We start from the raw sequence: 26,231 nt of genomic DNA, 5'->3' as shown, positions 1-26,231 counted from the left end.
CAGAGCCCCTGACTACGACATCGATCACGCAAATAAGTTAACCACACTGCTAACATGGTCTACCTCTTGCCCATATCCTCTCATCTTCCTGGGTGACATAAATCTACCATTTATTAACTGGATAACAAATGAATGTACAACAGAACCAATCCATACTACACTATACAACACCGTTACAGACCTAGGTCTTGAACAACTAGTAACTAACAATACAAGACTCAACAACTGCCTTGACCTCATCTTTTGCAATAACACAAACTCAATTTATGGACTACAAATAAAAGAATCCTTTTCCAACAGTGACCACTGCATGATAGACTTTTGTATCAATATACGCCCTCACATAAATCGTCATAATAGTACTCCTAACTACAATTTCAAAAAAGCCAACTATGACCTTATAAACAATGACCTCTCATATCTTGACTGGCAAAATCTATTCTCAACCTGTATCACTGCTGAAGACCACCACAGAGTTTTCCTACTTGAAATCAATAGAATCATCAAACAACACGTACCACAAATCACCACCAAAATTAAAAAAACAAAAACAAATTACCCATATCAATAAAGAAGCTTCAATCAAAAAAAAAAAAATCCCTCTGGGGAAGAAACAAAAAGGGCCATGTAGCAAACTTCAAAAACTGCTAGAGAAATATTTGCAAACAAATAAAAACTGAATGCACCATTTACCACACAAAGCAAGAAGAAGATCTTCTGCGCACAAATTCCAATCGTGCTTTTTATAATTTTGTTAACAATAAACTTAAAGAATCAAGATCCATCCCACCATTAAAAGATTCTAACGGCAAAGAATGTAATGACGAAACAGTTAAAGCAAACCTCTTTAACACATTCTTTGGCTCAGTCTTTGTTAACAGTGATGGCTCATATCCGACATTCCCCAATCGTACTAACAATGATTACAATGACTTAACTCATATAGACTTCACAGAAGATTATGTTGAAAAAGCTCTTCGCAAACTGAAACCATCTTTATCTATTGGGCCTGATGGACTATGTGCATACTTCTTAAAAAAACTTTCCACTAATATAGCAGAACCCCTAAGCATAATCTTTGATAAAGCTTTCACGATTGGTTCACTTCCCAACTTTGGCCTCTAGCCACAGTCATCCCTATCTTCAAAAAAGGAGATCCCAACCTAGTTGAAAATTACAGACCAATCTCTCTATGCTGCGTCACCTGCAAAGTAATGGAATCTATCATCAACCAATCCATTACCCTCCACCTAGAAACAAACAACCTACTCTCTAATAAACAATTTGGTTTCAGAAAAAAATTTATCATGTTACAACTTCTCCACTGCAAAAACATAAGGACTACTAATCTTGATCAAGGCAAAGCAATAGATGCAATCTACATAGACTTCTGCAAAGCTTTTGACTCAGTAGTACACGATAAACTTCTCCTAAAACTAAAATCCTACAGCAATTCTGGACCTCTTCACAATTGGATAACTGCTTTCCTGTCAAACAGACAACAAGTGGTCAAAATTGGAAATGCTCTATCAAATCCTGTTCCTGTCAAAAGTGGCGTTCCTCAAGGCAGCGTTCTTGGACCAACGCTCTTCATACTATACATAAATGATCTCTGTGACCATATCTCAAGTTATTGTGTTCTCTTTGCTGACGATGTCAAAGTATTTAACACCATCAACAATACTACTACTCTTCAAAAAGACCTTGATTTTGTATCCGATTGGTTTAAAACTTGGCAACTCCAAATCTCAACCAGCAAATGCTCAGTCTTACATATTGGAAAAAAGAACCTAAACACTAAATACAAGTTTAATGGACATTACATTACAGATGACCCCCACCCTGTTAAGGACCTTGGAGTTTTCATATCAAATGATCTAAGTGCCAAAGCCCACTGCAATTATATAGCAAAAAAGACTCTAAGAGTTGTAAACCTAATTCTGCGTAGCTTCTTTTCCAAAAACTCTACACTACTAACCAGAGCATTCAAAACATTTGCCAGACCCATTCTATAATACAGCTCATCTGTCTGGAACCCATACCACATCTCTGACATTAGTACAATTGATCGAGTCCAGAAATATTTTACAAGAAGAGTTCTCCGCTCCTCTGTAAACAACAAAATACCTTATTCCACCAGACTTGAAATCCTGAGATTAGAAAACTTAGAACTCCGCTGACTCCGACAAGACCTGTGTTTAACACAGAGAATCATCTATTGCAATGTCCTTCCTGTTAAAGACTACTTCAGCTTCAATAGCAATAAAACAAGAGCAAACAATAGATTCAAACTTAATTTTAACCGCTTCAATCTTGATTGCAGAAAATATGACTTCTGTAACAGAGTTGTTAATGCTTGGAATACACTACCTGACTCTGTGGTCTCCTCTCCAACTCCCAAAAGCTTTAACCAAAAACTGTCTACCATTGACCTGACCCCATTCCTAAGACGACTATAAGGGGCGTGCATAAGTGCACAAATATGCCTACAGTTCCTGTCCCATTGTTTCCTTTCAATATATGTTCCTGTATATAATGTTGTGACAAAATAAATAAATAAATAAAAAAACTGGAGATCCACAGGTCCTTTATCTCAGTTTTAAACAGTAAGAGGCTCTCTAACCACTGTACTATTTTTTAAATTATTTCATTTTATTCTTGTCTACTAGTTGAAGTTCCTGATTATTAGCTCCTAAACTGTGTGAATGCATTTCCCATAGCTTCCATAGGGGCAGTTTGGACATGATTTGAGAGTTCAGGCTGACCATTATGTTTTTAAGTGGTTTTAGAGGGATCTTTTAAAATGATGGAAAACTTCAATTTTCTTGACTTATCTCTATCATTTGATAATAGAAGTATCCGAGGAATACAGAATCAGAAAAAGATGAATAGACAATACTTTAAAATCAAATGCTTTAAAATCAAATAAGAACTTAGAAAACAGAACTAATAGCACATTTGCAAATTTGTAATTATAGTTTTGTTAACTTCTAAGGCAAATGAAAGCAATTTTACTCAGCAGAAAAACTAAATCCACAATAGATGGAAAGGAAAAGAAAGCACATGTTCAAACCACTTCCTAGGTAAATTTAAAAAATTATCATCTTAGGAATATTATTGAATGAATTCTTATTTCTTATGTATTAACACTTCTTTGTTACTTAGAATTTTAGAGTTTTATTTTGGAAACAGATACATCAGTGAACTGACGCTTATCTTTAATCTGAGCTAAAGTGCTACACATCCCAAAGTAGGAGCACCAAGTTAAAAACTATGCATAGAAAAATATTATAAATACCTTAATATTTTCAACTATAATAATAAAACCTGGAATTTGATCTCTCGTGAAGAGCTTTTTCCTTCTTCTTTGTCATGTTCAGTTTATTTTACTATCCCTGGTATATCTAGGGTTTTATTTTCAAGGAGCAACCACTTTGTTAAATTTATTTGCCAGCTACAGCTACTCTAGGCAGCTTACAACAATGAAAAGGAAGAAATGGAAAGAATAGAAACAGAACAGAAGTAAAATATTCAAACAATAAAAAAGACAATGAAAAAGAACACAACCGATGAACAAAATGGTGAACGGATGTAGAGTAGAGAGCAAGGGGTGGGGAGGTGAAGTCTGCCATCAGCCACTTCCAATTTAGTTCCAAAGCCAACTGGCAGAGTCAGGTTTTCAAGCTCTTGCAGGACAATAGGACAGTTAGATCTTACCCAGAGAATGGCATGTTCCAAAGGGCAGGTAGTGCAGTACAGAATGCTCTTCTTCGGGATCCCGATAGTTGGAGTTCTTTGACTCACAGAATCTGAAATAGGCCCTCTCTTTTATCTTATTTTCCTGTTGATATGGCACTTTAGGGTATTTCATTATTAAAAATGATTTTAAAAAAAATAATTAAACTTTTATATCATGTATACTTAAACTTAATTAAAATTCTCAGTTTCACTCAGAATAAGACTTTACCAAATAGATGGACAGAATTGTTTATTGTATTGCATCTTAAGTTCTCAATGTACTTTATGCCATACAATCTTGTAATGTCAGAATTTAAGAAAGAAGAATGGGATAACTCCCAAGTTTTCCTGCCTTTCATAGAATTTGATATTATATCTTGGTTGTACAAAAAAATGTTTAACAGTAACTGATTTACAGCATCTAAAGATGAGAAAAAGTCAAATCTCAACTGTTATTACTCATATATATGTATACATAGCTTAAGTATACTTGCATATGTCTTGCCTGGTCTCTTTAGCTCTCCTGAAAATTGAATGAAAATAATATGCTCAAGCAAGAGTTTCAAACTTTTTCAGTTATTGAAAATAATAATTATAAATTTAAAAAATATAAAATAATACTGAAACTTGTAATCAACAACAAAAGCTGCAAGGAACGTGAAATAAAATAGCTTCAGAAAAGAGAAAAAAGAATGTGCTGACTTAACTTCGAGCATTTTATACTAAGATAATAATTATTACTTGTGAACAGTCTCTTTTAGCTCATAAAGGTATACAGGCTGTAACTTTAATGTTCCAGAATAAAAAAGATATTTAATTGAGAAAGAAAATAAGCAGCAGTTAGCCCCGAAAATAATAATAGATACAGATTTTCAGAGAAGTGCAAACTGAAAAGCGATCTTGAGGTCAGTTTTGTGTGTAACAGTCTCTAAGTGGTAAAAACTATAAGACTGATCTCCATCATTTTTGCTTACAAAGGAAAATATAACATTGACCTTTGCAGAACTCAAGCTATACAAAATGTCAACATGCTTTCTGTTTTTTAAGCTAGGGAAGGAAACATCACATGTCCAAGAACTATTTTTTATTTTGTTTTACTGGATTTCATCATCAAGTGCTTAAAGGAGAAGCTTTTATGTTGCCAGAGAAAGCAATGGTTTATAGCTTACTTTTAGTGCTATTAAGATCTAATCTATCATTTGTTCAGTCGGCTGTATTTGACAAGCTGCTTCTTAAACTTGAACTTTGTCATTTGGTGACAGATAACCCTGCCTGTTTACTCAATTTCCTTGTATTTTTTTCTTTTCCAGAGCTTTTGCTGTGAAGTGTCTCGTTATTAATCACTGCCTTTAGATGTGATTTATTACACCAACTAGGCTCAAGAAAGGGACAAAAAGAAAATAGTGATGCTGGGGGAAGGGAAATCCAACAATGTACCATCAGCTTGAAGAGGTACAGAATGCATATCTCTTTCATAGAAAATATAAGAGAAATGACAAGAGAATGAACTGATAGCTGCAAAAAAGTCCAATGGCACAGCATGTAAAAAGTTAATATTTTAATTTATATATAATAAATTGGAAGAGGGGAATGGATACATAAGGTAGAGATGGGACATATTTCACCCTAAATCAGTTTAACTACAAAAAAGTGAGAATGGGAATTGGGGGAAAGTATGTCTATCCAAGTGTTTATCTGCTTGGCATTCATTTTTAATCTATGTTCTTATAGATGCTTTATGATCAAAGTACTATTTGCAGACATTCATACCTCTGCTTCTAAATACTAGTGTCCATAGTAAAATTATCACCATTGGATTGTTTTTTCTATGATGTCATGCCAAAGGCCAAGGAAATTATTCCTGAGATGTCATATCAGAAGGGGGCAGATTTTCTGGATGGTTTGCATGATACTAAGAATATGAGGATATCAACAAGTTTGAAATAAAATTTAATGGAGAGAAATTTAGCCACAATCTGGAACAATAGCTTTGGATAAGGTTTCTTGACTCAACTATGCTCTGTATACTGTCTAAATCCAGCAAAAACTGAATAATGCTAAGTCTCCCTTCAGGCATAAAGCTGGCTTACGTCATAGAATTTTACCAATCCCAGGTTAAGTGGAGGTAGGATGGGCATTTCCCTACTTTAAAGATAGAGGATCTGGCACTAGTTGAGCCAATATTACTTATTTCCTTTGTTGGGAAAAGAAAGCCACACTTCTCCAATTTACTACAATGGATTATTCAATAGTATAGGTGGCTTGAGCTAAATGGTAAACAGCTGCTGGATATAAAGAGGAAGAAAACAGCTTGGATTGGAAAAGAGCTTGGATAAGCATTTTGAAGGTAATGAAGGTGAGACAGGGCAAACAATGTCTGATTCAAAAATATTTCTGAAGCATATGGAACTGGGCCAAGGAAGTGTTTATGAGGATATCAACTTTGCTAGTGAAGGTGGACTACATGATGGTACTCCTGAAATAGCCTCTAAATGCAAATTGTGAAGAACCCAATATTTTGATTTATAATAACAAGACAGAAGGTCAGTCAGTAGACATTTAATTGTTCCAGCCCTTCTTTTAGTACATATGATCCTTTTCATAGTTGGATGCTGTTCTCTGAATTTTATATCAAGAGGCTATCCAAACATTGCACAATCTAAAGAAATTGGATATGGCTCTATGAAAACCCGAACTTTTACCTGTCTGGTTTCTTATGTCGAAACTGGCTATTGTGGTAAGAAAGATAATACTCTAGTCACTTTTATCTGATGATTAGAATGTTGCAACTAACAGAAACAAAATAAGTCTAGCAGAAGGGTTGGATTTCTGAGTAATACCTTTTCCTTTGGTCAAGAGCTTTGTTTGTAGCTTTTTAACAATAGTGAAAGTGAAGTGATTGAAATATTACTTTTTCTTGAAAGACTTAGAATTCAAAGTTAGAACAAAAAGTATTGCAAATGGACTATTATTTTCTGGGGCTGAAAAGTTAAAAGAGGAACTGCATTTTTCCACTTACTGATAAATATTATTATTACATCTTGTTTATTATATTACTTTTAAACATTACTAATATTCATGAAAACACAAATAGATTTAGTGGCAGCATTTACCTTTTAGTTTTATTTCCAAGGCCTAAAGATGTGAGTTTAATTTTCTATAATTAAAACAGTTGTCTATATTATTCCCAAATAGTAAAGCAATGTGTTCAGTTCAGTTATAGTTTTGGAAGAAAGTATATCCTCTGAGAGTTATGTTGTTTCCAGGTACTCACTATGCAAGCCTTTGACTTTCAGTAAAAGGAAACTGAGGGCCTTTTGTTTAGAAATTTTTTTTCTACTGGTTCTGTGGGGGTGGCTTGGTCGGGGTGGCGTGGCATGGTGGGCGTGGAAGGGGAAGGATATGGCAAAATCTCCATTCCCTCCCCACTCCTGAAGAAGGTTACTTCAAAATCCCCATTCCCTCCCCACCCCACTAACCTGCTCTGGGAAGGAATCAAACTCCCCCCTCTTCATTTCCCCAAATAAAATATTACCCATAAGAAAAGGATCTCAGAAAAGAAAGGAAAAATCAAGCTGCTTACAAAGAAACCTGCCTGAGGTTCACTCCACATTCCTGCCAGTTCCATAAAGGAAACTTTGTAAGAAGAAAACAGCTACTGGTGCTTAGAGATAATAGAAAGTAGAAGCCAGAAGTTCGGCTCCATTTGCAAGCAGGCAGAAAACTCATTCAAGACAGGATATTTCACAATGGAAATTGCCCAAACCTTTTTAGAAACACAAAGCACATGTTGCACAAACCCCAAAACTTCAAAAACATAGAACCATATAAGAATCCCTCCTCTTATCCAGTTTGTTGTTCAGCTGACTCAGAAACTAACTGCTGAATGTCACTTGCTTCTGCAAGTAAAAATCTCCTTCCAGCAGCTGCTTCATGGCTTGTCAATTTAAAGTGACGGCATCTTGTTTTTCTTCTACTTCTTCTTCTTTGCCAAGTGATCTCCCCACTGAAAAGTGAGCCCTGATTTTTGCTTTTAGCCAATCAGCTGGGAGACACGGAGGCAGTGAATAGATTGGAGGTGGGGCCAGGCAGAGGGGTGGTATTTACCGGGTCTCCGAACTACTCAAAATTTTCACTACCGGTTTGCAAGAACTGGTCAGAACTGGCTGAAACCCACCTCTGGTTTTATCATATGTGGTGGATATTTCCCAACGCCAGGAAATATTGGCTTAAAATTAAGGAATGGCTCGAAGGAATCATGGAATTTAAGATAGAATTGAAACCAGAATTATGTCTATTAGGATGCTAGATCCAAAAATAGGTAAGAATTATTAATACATAATATTACACATACTAACTGCTGCTAGGATCACTTCTGCAGAAAACTGGAAACAAATAAATACTTCCTCAGATGAAATGGTAATTAGAAAGATACTTGAATGTGCTGAAATGGATAGGATGACCATGGAGTTAAAAGAAAGAGAAGAATCGGATTATTACAAAACTTGGAATAGACTGTACAAGTGGCTAGAGAATAGAAGCCAAAACAAGAAATAAATGTTCTAAAACCATTGACTATAATATAAAGATAAATGTATATAAGTATAATCAGAATGTATTATATGATTATAATATGATTATACTATTACTAGAATTGTTAAAATCTATGAGAAGGCAAATATTGAATAGTGAGTTACAAAAGCAGAATATATATGCTGATATGGAAAGCTGTAAAATTGTCTTACACTGTTGTGTTGTTTGTTTTTTCTATTTGTTTGTATTTGTCTGATTTCCCCCCCTTTTTTTACTTGTGGTTTTTAAAGTTGGAAAATGTTCAATAAAAACTATTTTTTTAAAAAAAGAGAAACCAGATTTTTTTGGGGGGGGATGAAAGGGTGTGTGGGCATGTTGTCCAGCTCGCCATGCTTCCTAGCTCTTTCCTTTTTGCTATCCACCAACCACACCCAGCGTTCCCTCCGCCGTACAAAACAACCGCCGCTGTTCGCAGGGATGCCATGCACCCCCCTCCACCAGCCTCGCTCCCTCCTTTTCACCAATAATTTTGATTGCTAATGACCCCTTTTCCAAAGCAAAATCTCCTCTGGATGGGACCCATTTCCAAAAAAACCCCATGAACAAAATTCCTCCTGACAAAGGACCAACATTGCTAGAAGATGGTGGCTGGCGAATTACTTGGTTTTGGTGATTCTTGCTCTAGGCCAGCATTTATCAATTTTGGCAAGTTTAAGATGTTATGGATCTCAACTCCCAGAAATCCCCAGGGGATTTGTGAGATATTGAGATGGCACTATTGTTATTGATACCTACTGTTCTCTCTTAGCCTTGCACTTTGTAAAGCTTATCATAGTATTTATATTTATATATTGTTTTTAATCCTGTTGTATGTTGCTCAGAGGCCCTTGTTTGTGACAGGGGCAGTCATATAAATTTGACAAACAAATAATGAATCCTATTTTTTCCATTTATTTCACTTCCATTTCTCTCCTGGCCCTCCTTTGTCTTTCTCCTAAACTGGAGATAGCAATCTGACATTCTCTGTAAAATCTACAGGTAGTCTTCAGTTTAGGACCATTTGTTTAGTGACTAAACAGTCCCAAGTATGTGGGAGGTTGCTGCTGAGGGGTGCCTGTTTCCAGTTCTGGAGTAGATGTAAACCTGCTCCTTTGCCACTCTAAGGAGGCCTAGCTCTTGAGCTGAATCCCTGTTTGTTTTATTCTTTTTTTAAATGGCCTATTTTAAGGAACCTGAAGCTGCTGTTGTAATGAAGTTAGGCAAGTGGCAAGAAAGTTTGCGCTTGTTTTCCCTTTGGGGAGGCGGGTCTTATTAAATAAATAGATGCCTTGGGTTGAGGAAGTACAGTTTAGGAAGGACAAAGGCAAAATGGACTGTTAAATTCGCCACACCACCCAGTCACATGACCATCTAGCCATACCCACTCAACCGGTCCTGGCCCCCAGCAGTCTGAGGGACCATGAATTGGTCCCTGTTTAAAAAGTTTGAGGACTCCTGTCCTAGAGGTTCTTTACAGAATCCATATGTTTCTGCATCTTTCTTGTATCTTGTTTGTATTTGGATATATGGCCACCAGTCCAAATCGATTCCTTAATTTTTTAGTTCCGGTTTTGATTTTAAGTCACCTTGTGCATTTAGGATATCTTTATACCTTATGGTTTTTTCCATTGATTATTTTGGTTCAAGAGCATTTGGATGTATTAGTGCTTCCATCATGGATAGCCAGACCGGTATTTTCATGTAATGTTTCTGTTTGATTTTTTTCCCATACTGAAAGCAGAGCATTCCTGATATAATGCTTTTGGAAGTATCTATGTTGTTATGTATTTGAACTTTAGGAGAGAAGTTTGGGCGGGAACAAGCACGTTGCTGATTGGCTGATGCCTCAGCCAAAATAGTATTTAAAGAGGGGTTTTGCCTGTTGGTCTTTTGCTGGGTCACAATAAACTAAAGAGCTGTTGTCACTTGTATGGTCTCCTGCCTCTTCATTGCCCAAACTTAACATTGGCGACGAAGGTGGGATACTGAGGCAGCGAGACCAGGAAAAAGAGCTGAAGGAGTAACGGATTTGCAAAACCCAGACAGTATCGGAAGCAGTTACATAGCAATGTCCAGCTATACACCGCCAGCGCCATTTGACCCTGCCAAGGAGAAATGGGGGTCGTACATGGCATGTTTCGAGTGTTTCCTCGAAGCAAACGAACTACAGGGAGTCTCGGATAATCGGAAGCGTGCTTACTTCCTGAGTCACTCCGGACCAGAGGTTTTTGATACCGCCGAGTCGCTGTTGGAACCAATGCCGGTACAGTTGGTACCATGGCAAACGCTGCAAATGACACTGAAAGCACACTACGCTCCGGTGCCGTCGAAGTTTGTTCAGCGTTTCGAGCTAAGACAGAGAGTTCAGCAAGAGCACGAATCGATAAGTGTATACATGGCCGCATTGAGGAAAGCCGCAAACCACTCTGAGTACCGGGATTTGGATGACTCATTACTGGAACAACTCATTTGTGGGGTCCGGGACATTCGTTTACAGAGGCGGTTGCTGTCCAGAGATCGACTCCAAGGTGCCTCATGTGTGGGGTGCCGCAGGGGTCGATTCTCTCACCCCTCCTGTTCAACATCTATATGAAGCCACTGGGTGAGATCATCAGTGGCTTCGGGGTGAGATACCAACTGTACGCTGATGATACTCAGCTGTACTTTTCCACCCCGGCCACCCCAGTGAAGCTGTCGAAGTGCTGTCCCGGTGTTTGGAAGCCGTACGGGTCTGGATGGGGAGGAACAGGCTCAAACTTAATCCCTCCAAGACGGAGTGGCTGTGGATGCTGGCACCTCGGTACAGTCAGCTGTCTGTCGGGGGTGAGTCATTGGCCCCGATGGAGAAGGTACGCAACTTGGACGTGCTCCTGGATGGTCGGTTGTCCTTTGAAGACCATTTGGCAACCGTCCCCAGGAGAGCTTTTTATCAGGTTCGCCTGATCCGCCAGTTGCGTCTCTTCCTGGACCGGGATGCCTTATGCACAGTCACTCATGCTCTCGTTACCTCTCGCCTCGACTACTGCAATGCTCTCTACATGGGGCTCCCCTTGAAGAGCACCCGGAGACTTCAGCTAGTTCAGAATGCGGCTGCGCGGGTTATTGAGGGAGCGGTTTGGAGCTTCCACATAACACCTATCCTGCGCAGACTGCACTGGCTACCTGTTGTTTTCCGGGTGCGCTTCAAGGTATTGGTTACCACCTTTAAAGCGCTCCATGGCTTAGGACCGGGTTATCTACGGGACCGTCTACTGCCGGCCTCTTTCTCCCATCGTCCGGTACGTTCCCACAGAGAGGGACTCCTCAGGGTGCCGTCAGCCAAACAGTGTCGACTGGCGCCCCCAGGGGGAGGGCCTTCTCTGTGGGGGCTCCGACCCTGTGGAACAAACTTCCCCTCGGACTTCGACAATTACCTGACCTTAGGACCTTTCGCCGTGAACTTATTTATTTCGTATGGCTGGACTAGCCTGATTTTTATCTCTAAATTTTAATTGAATTTATGGGTTTTTAAAGTTTTATAATTTTATGCGGGAGTATGTTATTTTAACATTTGGGCAAATTTAAATTAGCTTTTTAAGGGATGTTTTTAACTATTTTGTGTATCTGTATTTTATCTGCCTGTTCACCGCCCTGAGTCCTTCGGGAGAAGGGCGGTATACAAATTAAAATATTCATTCATTCATTCAAAAGCAACCTAACCCTAGCCCTGGCCCTGGACGAGGCAAGGGCACACGAGATGGCCACCAAAGCGGCGGAGACCCTACAGAAACCGAACACACCAAACACCGGCACGAAAGCAACGCCAGTCCACAGCGAAGTCGTCGAGGCCGAATCCGGGAGCGAGGAAGAAGAAGAGGTCTTCCATACCGGAAGGGCAAAGAGAGTCGACCGGGACGAGTGCGTGAGCTGCGGAGGCCAACACCAACGACAAAATTGCAGATTCAAGGACGCAATTTGCCGGCGGTGCGAAAAGAAAGGGCACATCGCACAGGCCTGTCGAGCCCCTCAACCGTCCCCTCAACCATCCCGCCCAAAATTCAAACCGGCCAATCAGCAGAGCGCTGGACCGACGAAACGGCCAGGGATTGGCCCATCCAAAAGAGGCGCAAAATTGAACCAAACAACTGTACGAGTGGGTCACGCATCAACGCGACTAGAAAAGAAGATATTCACATGGACGCACATCGAAGCAGTGCCATGTAAGATGGAGGTGGACACCGGCTCGTCGATCACGATCATATCCTGGGACACCGTCGCGAGGAACCTGCCAGAGGTCGCGAAACGCCAGCTGCAAACCCAAAAGCTGAGAGTGGAAGTGACTGGGGTTCACAGCAGTGGAGTCAACCTAAAAGATGAACTGCTGAAAGAGTTCGAGGACGTCTTCCAGGACTGCCTGGGCAAGTACGTGGGGACCCCTATTTCTTTTAATTTAGATCCCCAGATGGCTCCCATTAGGTTAAAGGCTAGGTGGGTCCCCTTCGCCCTTAAGCCAAAGATTGACCGGGAGTTAGACAAACTAGTAAACCAGGGCATACTAGTCCCTGTCGACCATGCCAAATGGGAGACACCGATTGTGACTTCAGTCAAACCGGATGGATCAGTCTGGATTTGCGCTGACTACAAGGCAACGCTTAACAAAGTGTTGCAAAAGAGCGCATACCCCGTTCCCGTAGTGCAACATCTGTTACACTCGTTGGGACAAGGGCAGGTCTTCGCCAAACTCGATTTGGCCCAAGCCTATCAACAATTACCCGTAGACAATGACACAGCCGAGGCGCAGACGATTGTAACACATCGAGGCGCTTTCAAATGCACTTGACTCCAGTTTGGAGTCAGCGTAGCCCCAGGGTTGTTCCAAAATCTAATGGAACGTCTGCTACAGGGAATACCGGGGGTCGTGCCATATTTTGACAATGTACTAGTTTCAGCAGAGAACCTAGATGAGTTAGGGGTCAAACTACAGAAGGTCTTGGGCATTTTCAGGTCTGCTGGACTTAAGGTCAAGCTCAACAAATGCCAGATAGGAGTTGAATCTGTAGAATTCTTGGGTTACCAAATAGACAGAGAAGGCATCCACCCCACGGAGAGCAAAGTGCGAGCCATTAAAAAGGCTCCGGCTCCCAAAAATAAGGATGAGTTACAGGCATTTTTGGGGCTTGTGAATTTCTACGCGGTTTTCTTGCGAAATAAGGCAACAGTAGCAGAGCCGCTGCACAAGCTATTGGCAAAAAAGGCTGTTTGGACGTGGGGCAAGGTTGAGGCTAGGGCATTCGAGGGCGTTAAGAACCTCTTGTCCAGTGATAGCCTGCTAATCCAATACAACGGGACATTACCACTAGTGCTAGTCTGTGATGTGTCACCCTACGCATCACAGACACCCTACAGGGGTAGACACCCTACGGGGTAGGGGCTGTCCTCAGCCATAGGCTACCGAACGGATCAGAAGCCCCCATAGCATATTTCTCCCGTACCATGTCAGCAGCAGAAAGAAACTACAGCCAGCTAGACAGAGAGGCCCTGGCCATAGTTTCGGGAGTTAAAAAATTCCATGAATACCTATTTGGGCGACAATTCGAAATAGTAACAGACCACAGACCACTATTGGGACTCCTGGCGGGGGACCGTCCAACTCCGGTTGCACTATTGCCCAGAATGACCCGTTGGACTATCTTCCTGGCGGTGTACTTGTACAAATTGTCCCACCGTCCGGGGAAGGACCTAGCACATGCAGACACTTTGAGTAGATGCCCCTTACCAGAGACGATCGAAGAGCCGACCCCAGGGACGCCCATTCTACTAATTGACTCTCTAGACTCTGGCCCGGTCACTTCTAAGGAAGTGACTAGGGCATCTTACAGAGACGTTGTCATAAGGACTGTAATCGGTTGGGTACAGAGGGGATGGCCCGATGCACCAGGCGATCGGTTCAAAGACTTTACAAAAAAACGTTCGGAACTGTCGATTCAAGGGGGTTGTCTGTTATGGGGGGATAGAGTGGTTATTCCGGAGAAACTGCGAGAAAACGTATTGGAACTGTTACATATGGGTCACCTGGGGATTGTGAGGATGAAAAGCCTGGCGAGGAGTTATGTGTGGTGGCCACAAATGGACAAAGACATTAGCGACAGGGTAGGAAAATCCCAGGCCTGCCAAGAGTCAAGGCCACTACCCCCAACAGCCCCCATAAGGGAGTGGGAGAAACCCCAGGGTCCTTGGTCCAGGATCCACATAGACTTTGCGGGGCCATTCCATGGGCAAACCTTTTTAATCGTGGTAGATGCATTTTCAAAGTGGCTAGAAATCTTGCTCATGAAATCCACAACAGCCGAAGCCGTAATTACAACATTGCGGCACCTTTTAGTAATACACGGGTTGCCCGACACCCTAGTGTCCGACAACGGCCCGCAATTCACAGCTACCCAATTCGAGGGGTACTTAGCAGAAGAGGGCATCCGACATGTCCTCTCGGCGCCTTTCCACCCGGCGACGAACGGACTTGCAGAACGACTCGTTCGCAGTGCCAAGGAAGTGCTATCTAGAATAAACCCGGTGATTGGCAAGCCAAAATCGATACCTTTCTAGCGGTACAACACAGAACCCCCTGTGTAGCCACAGGGCGCAGCCCATCAGAACTATTGATGGGTAGGAAACTCAGGTGTCCCTTAGATCGATTAAACCCAACATACTCCCCTGACAGGTACCAAGGCATCCAGGAAAAAAACCAGGGAAATGGCAACGGGTGATTTAGTGTGGGCACATAACTATAGTGAAGGCCCAGCATGGCTTAAAGGAACAATCACTGAGTAACAGGTCCAAAATCATATATAGGGGATGGTCGAGTATGGAGGCGCCACATAGATCAATTATGAAAAAGGGTACAAAACAAACCAGAAACTGCACAACCAGACCCTGACTACCAAATATTTGAACCAACAGCTAACTCAAACCCGCGGCGATCGGAGGACTTATCTGAACTTGAAGAAGTCCAGCGACGCCAACCGGCTCCTCCAGAAGACTGCAGGGACGACTCTGCAAGTAATCCAGGGCCGGATGGCCCAGAGGAGGAGCTGGGAGGAACAAACAGTCCCTCCGACCAGCTCGATTCACTCCCAGGGAATGAATTGCGCAGGTCAGAAAGAGTTAGGAGACACCCTGTCTACCTGCGTGACTACGTGGAAAAATAACATGCAAATTCCATGCAAAAAGTGGCACAATGCGTTCTGAGAGGGGAAGAGTGTTATGTATTTGAACTTTAGGAGGGAAGTTTGGGTGGGAACAAGCACGTTGCTGATTGGCTGATGCCTCAGCCAAAATAGTATTTAAAGAGGGGTTTTGCCTGTTGGTCTTTTGCTGGGTCACAATAAACTAAAGAGCTGTTGTCACTTGTATGGTCTCCTGCCTCTTCATTGCCCAAACTTAACATATGTGTTTTACTTTTCCCATACCACGTAAATGCATGCCACCCCAATTGTAAGTCATGTCCTTCTAAAGTCAATATTCTTTTGTTCTTCAAGCTTATCCACTCTTTCACCCATGTGAATGCTGAGGCCTGGTAATACAGCTCCCAATCTGGTAGTCCAAACTCCGCTTATTTTTAGTGTCTTCTAACATTTTCAGTTGGATCCTTGGTTTTTTGCCTTGCCAGACAAACTTTAAAATCAATTTGTTTAGGTCCTCAAAAAACCTTTTTCCTAGTTTTATCAGAATTGCTTGAAATAAAAATAGCAATTTCGGTAGAACATTCATTTTTGTTGTGGCTCACAATTTTTTTTTTGTTTCACAACCAATTTCCCCTTCTCCATCATTTTTTTTTTTTTTTTGTAAAGTGCCAAGTTTACAAAATTAGGTTCGGGTCATGACTAAATCAGTTTGTGACCAAAGTTATGGTCGTGACTAGAGGTTCTACTGTACATTCCCAGAAATGCTTCACTCAGATTTGAAATTTATTTTTTTTAACAGAGACTTTGTTTGTACCCCCATTCAAGAGGTTGAAGACTATGGATATGATTCATAGCAGCTCTCTCGTCTTCACCCTACAGAAATGCTGATTTAATCTTTTATTTTGTGTGATAAATTGCAAATTGCAAGATATTCACATAACTTTTTGGGTATTCTTTGATACCAGGATGAATGAAATGAAGTAAAATGAGATCAATTTTCTGAATGGTTCAGATGCTTAGGAAAGGGTACGGAGATCTTGTTGGTTTAACCAAATTAGGCCTTATAATACAATCCTCTAGTGGTTTCTACCTGAACATGACAAGAAATTATGGCACCAGTTTAAAACAAGTCTAATCAAAAGTACTTAAGGAAGAGGGGTCAGTACCGAGGCTGGTAACCTCTGTAATAGTGCCTGAAGCTTTTAATTATCATAATAGAACATTTGTCATTTGTCATTTGTCATCATAATAGAACATTTGTTCTATTGTCCAAATGTTTATAGAACATTTGGAGTCAGTATGGAGAGAGACTTGCTTGTTTAAAATGGATGTTCGTGACACCATGTGTAGGGGGATGGTTTAGTCACTTTTGATGGATTAAATAACACCCACAATTTAAATTTCCCTATTTCTGGTGAAATAAATAGAGCACTCTAGGATTGCCAGTGTAAAATCCACCATTACAGGCAGCCGACTTTGCATGCAATACCATTCAGGGCAGGCTTTGAGTTATGTGTTCATTAAGCATTTGATTTCTTCATTGGTAATTTTGTTCACCGTAAGCCTCATAATAAAGCTTTGGCCCATTTAACCTAAAGAATTTTTGCCTGCTTGTCCTTTGGCTGTTCCTGCAATGAGAGAATTTAATTAAGACCCTGATTTGACTATACCTATTGAAGCTGGTTAGGATGTGCAAATCTTCTCTTGATTTACAAGGTCATTATGGTTGAATTCAATACTTGATGAGATTATACTAATTAAAATGGAAGGTAGTTGATCACTGATGAAATTAATGGAAGATAAAATATACAAACTGGTTTGCACAAACAAAAAAAGTTCTATTTCAATGTCACAACTTTCTTCTTATATTAAATTGTGGTAGAATTTGAGGGATGTGCACATGCAACCATTCTGCATGATTTTTATATCCTTACCTTTTACTGCAGCCGTTTCCAATCCTGAAAAAATGCTTATAGCCACTGGTCCTTATAGGCATGCTGAGAGGTTGACATGATAGGGCAGATTTTAAATAAATCTTTCTCCTTCAACCAGAAAAGTCTTCCTGTAGAAGCTCCTTATAAAGAATAAAGGGTTCAGACACTTTATTTTGTTTGGTAAAGAACAATATCTGATCCATGCAATACGATTCTGGGAACCAAACACTCAGAAAACAACTGAATCTCTTCCAGCATGATTAATCAGTGAGCAGAACTGGCATTAAACTGAAACTATGTCTTTGATCAATACCTATAAACTGCATTCTAGAAGCAGGTCACAGAGAAATTTATTTTCTCCTAAATAATATATGATATTCATTTTAAAATTCTAGTCATATGAATTGAAAAAAAACCCCACTTAAATTAACTTAAATCAGATTTTGTCTTTCTTGACCTCCTGTCTTTTTCATTTTTATTTAATAAGAATGTCTCTTTGAGTATTAATAAATTGACTATAACACGATTACTTTGATCTCTATATTACTTAAAAGCATATTACCCTATATTACTATGGAACATATTACTCGGTTCCCTGACACCAGAACTACCATTGCTAATTATATGAGACACATATTCCTCAATGTGGAATTAAAATGTTTAAGTTTTCATTCCTCTGTCCTCAGCATGAGTTCATGCATCCTCTTGTCTGTCAGTAATGCCCATGCAATGTTGTTTTGAAACATGGTGTGTGTAAAAAGACCTAGCACTTACTGCAAATGTTTGGATACACACTTAATCAATATGTACAATATGATTTGCTAACAAGATCCTTATATTATGAATCTGTGATTTAATTGTAGTTCTTTTTTTTGTATATTAGATCATTGTCATCTTCATCACCATCACTATTATATTTATCAAGATGTGATACTGAATTACAGACATTCCCATTTAATATCCAGTCCAATAAAGGCAAATTTGTAAGCCCAGCCATATGCATTTAAAACAACATACTAACATATGGCAATAAGCATATACAACCATAGTTAATATATTATGTAAATAACAAGAAAATTCTGATTCATTGAGATGAGCTGTGAGTTCCAATGTATTTATTTATTTATTTATTTATTTATTTATTTATTTATTTATTTATTTATTTATTTATTTATTTATTTATTTATTTATTTATTTATGGGTCCTGATGCGTAGAACAATTCCTACACCATACCCCACTGTGCCCCCCACCCCCCAGTTCCTTGTTTTCTACTGGAGAAACTTTGTAAGACAAAACACATGGCTGTGGGGAAAGTGCCAGGCCATGTGTTATCCATAGCTTCAAGAAAAACCTTGGATCCAATCTCTGCCTCTAAACACACCAATCTCCTACAAAGTCATTTCCTGGATAGTCCATGTAGCTGAGCATTCAGTAATTGATACAGCTGGAGCTGCTATAGAGACAGTGTCTTTTGATCTCATGCTATGTTCTGTAAAGTGGTCTATACCGGGGTCTCCAACCTTGACAACTTTAAGAGTTGTGGACTTCAACTCCCAGAATTCCTTAGCCAGCTTTGCTGGCTGAGGAATTCTGGGAGTTGAAGTCTACAAGTCTTAAAGTTGCCAAGGTTGGAGACCCCTGGTCTATACTATACGGGCTGCATTCCTTTCAAAGCATTCTGAATAACCAGGTTCAGCAAGCAAGTGAAGTACAGGATGCTAATCAGAGGCATCAGGTTTTACCGTGGCCATCATAGTCCTCATCAGTCATCTGAAATTAAGTATGAATTTAATACTATTTTCTAAGCCAGCTGTTGTCTCCTGTGTTCTAATTTGTCCTTGAAAACCTTGGGTGGAGCATTTGGGTTAAAAACATAAGCAAGCCTTGTGTTTGATAGTTTGTTAATTGTTTAGAATAACCCCAAGCATGTTAGTATGCTTTTCGAGTACAGATTTTACAATTTTACAAATTGTGTTATTTCTGGTTTTAATTATGTATTCTGCATAGAATTACTTTGTCAGATGGGTAGAAATTACTTAAACAAATAAATAATATGAAATATTATATAAATAGAGAATATAAATAAATCTGCCAATGAAGGATTACTTGGAAGGAAACAGTAAAATTCCCTGTTCTACAAAGTTACTCTCCATCACCTCCTTTGATGCAGGTCACAAAGGAGTTGCCCAAATCTTCACAATATTGAACCCAAGCACATCAGGAAGGAATGGAAAGAGACAAGACAACTTTGGCAGTGTGGAAAAGTCACTTTACTGAAGGTGGATGTATACCAAAGCAAAAAAGATCAGCAAAATGTTCTTTAATTCTCTCTCACACACAAACATTTTTTTGGGAAAATTGATTTTAAGATTTGATTGAATCTCACTTCAACTGAAACTTTGCATATCCTTAGTAGTTCCAACATCTTTTCTCAAATTTCCTAAATATTTGCTAAGTGTTCAGTACATGCAATATATAATACTAATCCAAATTTCTTCATAACCATAGTGTGTAGTGCAATCCCTATTTGCACGAAACAGCCAACTGATTCAGTCTGAATAATTTTTATTGATACATTTTAACAATGCGGCATTATTCTCACATATCTTTTCTTGAATGTAATGCATTATATTTATTTCTGACTGTCCTTGTAAAGGTAAATGAGAATGGATTTTATATCAATATTAGTGTATCCCATTGCAAATTTGTAGTAATATCTCTTATTCAACTCCCTCCTCCCTTCAATTACATGTTTCATTTCCAGACAAATCTGTTTTCCTCTATGTGGACAACAAAAGATGCTGGAAATAAAATGACTTTCTTGTTCCTGCCAGCATTGCTTTGATAACCATTTCAATAACACAATCATCACAGTTGTCAAACTCTTGATCCATTATGCTTCCAAGAAATACATCAAGAGAAGTTACTGGCTTAGACATATCAGACACTTGATGGCACCTTGTAAATTTTATTACAGTTGCCCTGCTACAGTAAAGTTGTGCTAGCATTTTCATTATAATCCTAATTTTGAAGGGGCCATAAATATTAGAAAGGAACTCAGATTGTATAGAATACAAGGTCATCCCTCCAAGTGCTATTTTAAAAATAACATTTTGAAGAAATATGTATAAATTAAGAAGATTGACCATTAAAAAGTATTAAAAAGAGCCGAGGTGGCACAGTGCTTAGAGTGCAGTACTACAGGCTATTTCAGCTGACTGCTAGCTGCAGTTCGGCAGTTCAAATCTCACTGGCTCAAGGTTGACTCAGCCTTCCTTCCTTTCAAGGTGGGTAAAATGAGGACCCAGATTGTTGGGGGCAATATGCTGACTCTGTAAACTGCTTAGAGAGGGCTGTAAAAGTACTATGAAGTGATATATAAGTCTAAGTGCTATTGCTATTGCTATTAAAAAGCTTCCTTTCTTTGGATATGAACATCTATAATATAGAAGTTATTCTTTGAAAGGAGGGAGGATCATATGGTGAATATGTTGTTCATTCATAGTGAAACAGGCTACATTTTTAATATTCGTTTAATGCTAAATTTGGATTTAAGATCTACATCCAACACTTTATTTCCAAACAATCATGATTTTAATAAATCTTCCAGAAAGGATGAAAGATTATAAAATGTGTTTATGATTAAAACTGGGAAGAAACTAATAAAAATATATTTGGATTGGTTAAAAGAATGGGTGAACCTTCAGAATAAGGCCGTGAATTAAGATTTGGATGGCATAGTTACTTATGATATGACAAAGTTAAAATAAGTGTTGACTTCAACAATCATTTTGTCAGACATGTTATTTTGAGAATTTGGAATAAATATAAAATACAGTTTTCCACAAAGGTGCCCCTTTGGGTTTCCACACAGGAAGCTTTTTTAAAGAAAAGAAATGGTGATGAGGCCGAACTGGTGGACTTATGGTAAAATAATATCTTTTAACTTAGGGGACCCTACCCTCAAATCTAAGGAGGAGCTAGAATCAGAAGGTCATGTTTGTCATTAGTTTACATATTTACAACTGAAAGAAAGATTTAAATTAGATAAAAAGAAACATAGGTTTATCTTTGTTAAAAATGAATTGGAAGCTTTACTGTGTGGGTAGTTATGAACATATTATTGCTAAGGTCTATAAAGTGTTATTGAATTTAAACCTGAAAAACAAACAAGTAAAGCATTGTATGATTCAGTGGACAAGGAATTTTGGATATAATATAATGCTTGAACAATGGGATAATATGCGGAATAAAGGTTTAAAGTTTACATTAAACTATATTTTAAAAGACAATTTCTATAAGATGATATGATCGTTGATATTTAACTCCAGATAAATTGTCAATAATGTATAAAGGCACTTCAAATGAATGTTGGAATTGTAAATGTAAAGAAGGGACTTTTTATCATTTATGGTGGACCTGTGATAAAGCAAAGAAATATTGGAGTAGGATTTGTATCTTAATAGAGAAAATTATTAAAGTGAATATAGAAAGAAAACCAGAGACTTTTCTTTTGGGTTTAATGGAACAAGACTTAGAAAAAAAAATCAGAACTTTGTTGTTATATATATTGACAGCAGCAAGACTACTTTATGCACAGAAATGGAAGGTCATCTCGATCATCACAATGGATAAATGGCTGCAAAAACTGATGGAGTTAGCAGAGATGGCTAAATTGACTGTTTTGATTAAAGAAAAAAAAACACAAATACTTTTATTTCTACTTGGAAACCGCTTCTGAACTTTGTGCTTGAGGTGGGAAAAAATGAAACTTTGATTTTGGGTTTTACAGATTAGATAGATTTGTTGGTATAGAAATGGCTAGCTTATATTACTATGAAATAGTAAAAAGTTGAGGGTAGATGTTAATGCCTTATTTTATTGCACCAAAGGAGTTGGAAGTCAATGCACTTTTCCCCCTTGTTTTCTCTCACTATCCACTTCCCTTTTTCATTCCCTAATTTCCCTAATATTTATTTTTGTATTCTCTTTATATGTCACATTACAAATTAATAAAAAACTGTATCAATAAAAAAGATATATTTATTTGAATTTTATATCTCTTAAATAAGTATGCAGAATTTTTTTTCTAATTTTCCAATTATTATCGGCATTTGTTACTACAAATATGAGCCAGCAGTGTTCTGCATCTGCCAAAAAAAACCCTAAAAAACCTAACACAGTTGTGGGTTGTATTAATAGCAAGATAGAATCAAGCTCACATGAAGTGTTAGTCCTACTTTATGATGCCTTGGTAAGACCACACTTGGAATATTCCATCTAGTTTTGGTCTCCACAATATAAAATAGATGGTGAGACTCTAGAAAAAATACAAAGAAGAACAACAAAGATGATTAGGGGACTGAAAGCTAAAACATATTAAGAATGGTTGCAGGAATTGTGTTTATCTAATTTAATGAAAAGAAGGACTAGGGGTAACATGATAGCAGTGTTCCAATATCCAAGAACTTCCAATTCCAAGAAGGACAACTGGGAGGGGAGGACAAAAGGAGTTACCTTCACCAGAGGCAGTCATTGGAAAGAATGGAGAGAGGAGCTGGTGACGTTCGAAGATCAAAGAAGGGGGAAATCATGACTGAGCCAATTTCTTCATGAGACAAACCATGCGGTTCATGATAGATGCCTTCAGAACCTAAAAGTAAGAGAAGCTCTGGGTCAGAGGTCAAGTAGCTACAGGCATCAGAGCCAGTCAGAGGAGAGGGAAGGGGAACCCTCATCCCTGGACAAGGGCCAAATTCAACTACATCGATCCTCAGCTGGCTTCAAGTGTGGGAGAGAGGGGCACTGAGCAGCAGAATGCTGAGCAAACCGCCCCATCAAAAAAGCAGAGACAACCCTGGCAGGGAACCCAGTGAAAGCACAACATGGGCAAAGGAGTGAGCACTAAGAACCTTGGAAGTCATGGAGTTCACTTCTCCTCCCTCATCAAGAGGAGAGAACTCCGACCCTTCCTGAGGAAATCAGGGATCGACAGCAGATCAGATGAAGATTCCCTAGTAAGTGGCCCCATCAACCCTGTAACAATGCCCATAGAATTAAGGCTTTCTGGGACTGGGCAGACCACTCACTTAAAAGCCCTTTTAGACTCTGGGTGCTGTAGATGCCTGGTAAGCCTGGCGCTGGTGCAGAAACTGGGGATTCATGTAAGAAAACTCAAAACCCTAATTGCATTCTGATCCAGCCAACTGGATGGATCAGTGGCAGGGGCATACCTGCTGCATTTGCTACCAAGCCATTGGGGATGGAGATGAGGCCCATTCAGAAACTCTAACCTTTATAGTCACCTATGGCCTCTTGTCTTGGGGCTAGACTGGCTGAAACAATGGAATCCACATATGGACTGAAGAAAGGGCCTGCTAAAATTCCTGCCAACCAGGAAATCCCAGTGTAGGCAGGAATGTGTGACCTCTAGAAAACTAGATAATCTCCATGCCTTCATTGATAAAAATTTGGCATGGGTTTTATCCAACTGGCTAGACCATGAGTGGCTGCCCCAGTTTTATTTAAAGAGAAGAAAGATGGCTCTTTATATATCTGTGTAGATTACTGTGATCTGAATGCTGTTTGTGTGGAAAATATGTACCTCCTTTCCCTCATGAAGGACATGTTGGCTCATTTGGCGAGGGGGATGATATTTACAAAACTGGACTTGCGGGAGGCATACTATTATGTTAGAAGTCAGGAGGGGGATGAGTGGAAGACTGCTTTTAATTGCCAACTTGTCTGTTTTCAATTTTGAGTGCTCCCATTTGGCCTAAAGGGGGTGCCTGAGGTATTCATGCAATTGATAAACAAGGGTCTACATGAGCACCTATACAAGCACATTTTAGTCTATCTAAACAACATTTTAATCTACTCTGAAATGAAAGCTGAGCACATGCAACTAGTTACAGCTGTCCTACAGAAGCTCTGGGATGCTAGACTATACATTAAGCTGTCCAAATGTGAATTCCATAAGAACAAACTTTCTGGGCTACTGAATATCCTATGCGGGGGTTGAAATGGACCCAGAGAAAGTGAGGGCTGTTCTAGACTGGGCACCGCCCTGAACTAAAGCAATTACAGAGTTGGCTAGAATTTGTCAACTTTTACAGGCAGTTTATTCCCTCTTTTGCTCAGATTGACCTCCCCATCATAAACTTACTGAAAACCAAAGGGGGAGGAAAACCTAGCCTACCCAACCGCTGAAATGGACTATGGAGTGCCAAACAGCATTCAAAAAACTTAAATGGCTTTTTGCGGACAAGCCAATGCTAAAACACCCAGACACAAACAAGCCATTTGTTATCTAAGCAGATGCCAGTGATGTGACTGTGGGGGCCGTACCATTGCAAGAAAATGAGTGTGGGCAGTTGCAGCCTTGCACATACATGTCTAAAAAATTAACCGAGACTGAACAATACTGGGCTTTCTGGGAAAAGGAGACCTATGATGGGCACTCCTTTCCTGGAGACACTTTCTGGAGGGAAGTAAAAACACTTGCCAGGTCTGGACAGATCACAAAAACCTAGAAGCCTTAAAGACACCCCTCCTGAAAGCTTTCACCCAAACAGGCATGGTGGGCCTCATAATTCTGTCGTGTAATAACACTTTACACTGCTTTCCAGGAGGAAAAAAATTCCTTGCCAATTCATTGTCAAGAATGCCTCAATACAATAACACCAAAGTGGAAGTTATTAAACCAATGCTCCCTTGCACCAGCTAGTTGCTCGAGTAACATGAGGGCACAAGCAATGGGGAAATCACCTGTGGATGGAGTTATAGCAGACACATTTAAAGTTACCCTGAACGATGACGCCTGATTTAATGCCTATAAAAATGTATGTTCCACTCAGAATGAAGTAGGGACCAAGCTGTATGTACCTGCCAGTCAAAGATTGAAAATTATTCAAACATGACATCAAAAAGATAGGATACTCTGGATTTGTAAATCACTACACCTAATAAAGAGGCAATTCTGGTGGCCTTCCCTCATGAAGGACATTGAAAGCTACATATCCAACTGCCCTATCTGTGCTTTGGCCAAGTGTAGGCAAGGGAAGATACCAGGCCTCCTTGAAAAGGTAGCTGAGCCTTCAGCACGCTGGATAGAGATCTCTATGGATTGGATTGTAGAGATTCCTGAAAGTTCAGGAAACACAGTCATTTGGGTTGTGACAGATCTGTTCTCCAAGCAGGTCCATTTGATTCCTTGACAAAAAATCCCTACAGCTAAAGCCCTGGCCAAACTGTTCGTGCATCACATTTATCAGTTACATGGTGCCCCACAATGAATAATTTCAGATAAGGGGGTCTAATTCATCTCAAAATTTTGGAGGGTCATTTTGGATCTATTTGGTACCAAACAGGGACTGAGTTCATTGCACCATCCTCAAATGAATGGGGGCTATAGAGAACCAATTCAGTTGTAGAGCAGTACCTGAATTTTTTAATCAATTATCACCAAGATAATTGGACTGACCTGTTGCCATTCACTGAAGTGGCCTACAACAATGCAGTGCACAGTAGCAGTGGTTTCATTCCATTCCAAGTCACTACTGGACAGCAATTTAAGCCTATGCCTGAATTGCCAGTAAAAGATCCAGTAGTTCCTTTGGTGAAGGAATGGTTACAAAACACCTGGCCAGTTGTTTGTAAGGCCCTGGATAATGCTAATAGCGGAATAGCTCAGGCTGTTACGAAGCCTGTTATTAGAACACAGTAGCCTGCAATTACTGCAGGTTCAAGCCCGGCCCAAGGTTGACTCAGCCTTCCATCCTTTATAAGGTAGGTAAAATGAGGACCCAGATTGTTGGGGGGGGCAAT

At 39.5% G+C, this 26,231-nt stretch overlaps 1 protein-coding gene across 5 annotated transcripts in view; it reads left to right on the top strand.

The window, feature by feature from the left end:
- LOC131202197 (uncharacterized protein K02A2.6-like) overlaps positions 1-15,892 on the top strand; it is a 38,199-nt gene extending 22,307 nt beyond the window's left edge. For 2 of the 5 annotated variants that reach the window (XM_058190943.1, XM_058190945.1), the window contains exons 2-3: positions 5,049-5,190; positions 12,001-15,892. In XM_058190943.1, coding sequence (XP_058046926.1) covers positions 13,783-14,892 — 1,110 coding nt within the window. In that variant the 5' untranslated portion in view covers positions 5,049-5,190; positions 12,001-13,782 and the 3' untranslated portion in view covers positions 14,893-15,892. The remainder of the gene's footprint in view (positions 1-5,048; positions 5,191-12,000) is intronic. The other 3 variants (XM_058190944.1, XM_058190946.1, XR_009156091.1) reach the window with 2 other exon arrangements.
- The last annotated feature ends 10,339 nt before the right edge of the window (positions 15,893-26,231 follow it).

The sequence above is a fragment of the Ahaetulla prasina genome, chromosome 7 (assembly GCF_028640845.1).
Source record: "Ahaetulla prasina isolate Xishuangbanna chromosome 7, ASM2864084v1, whole genome shotgun sequence".
In the NCBI taxonomy this organism is placed as follows: Eukaryota; Metazoa; Chordata; class Lepidosauria; order Squamata; family Colubridae; genus Ahaetulla; species Ahaetulla prasina.
Note: the sequence above shows the minus strand (reverse complement) of the source record. Positions and strands in the feature narration are given on the sequence as shown.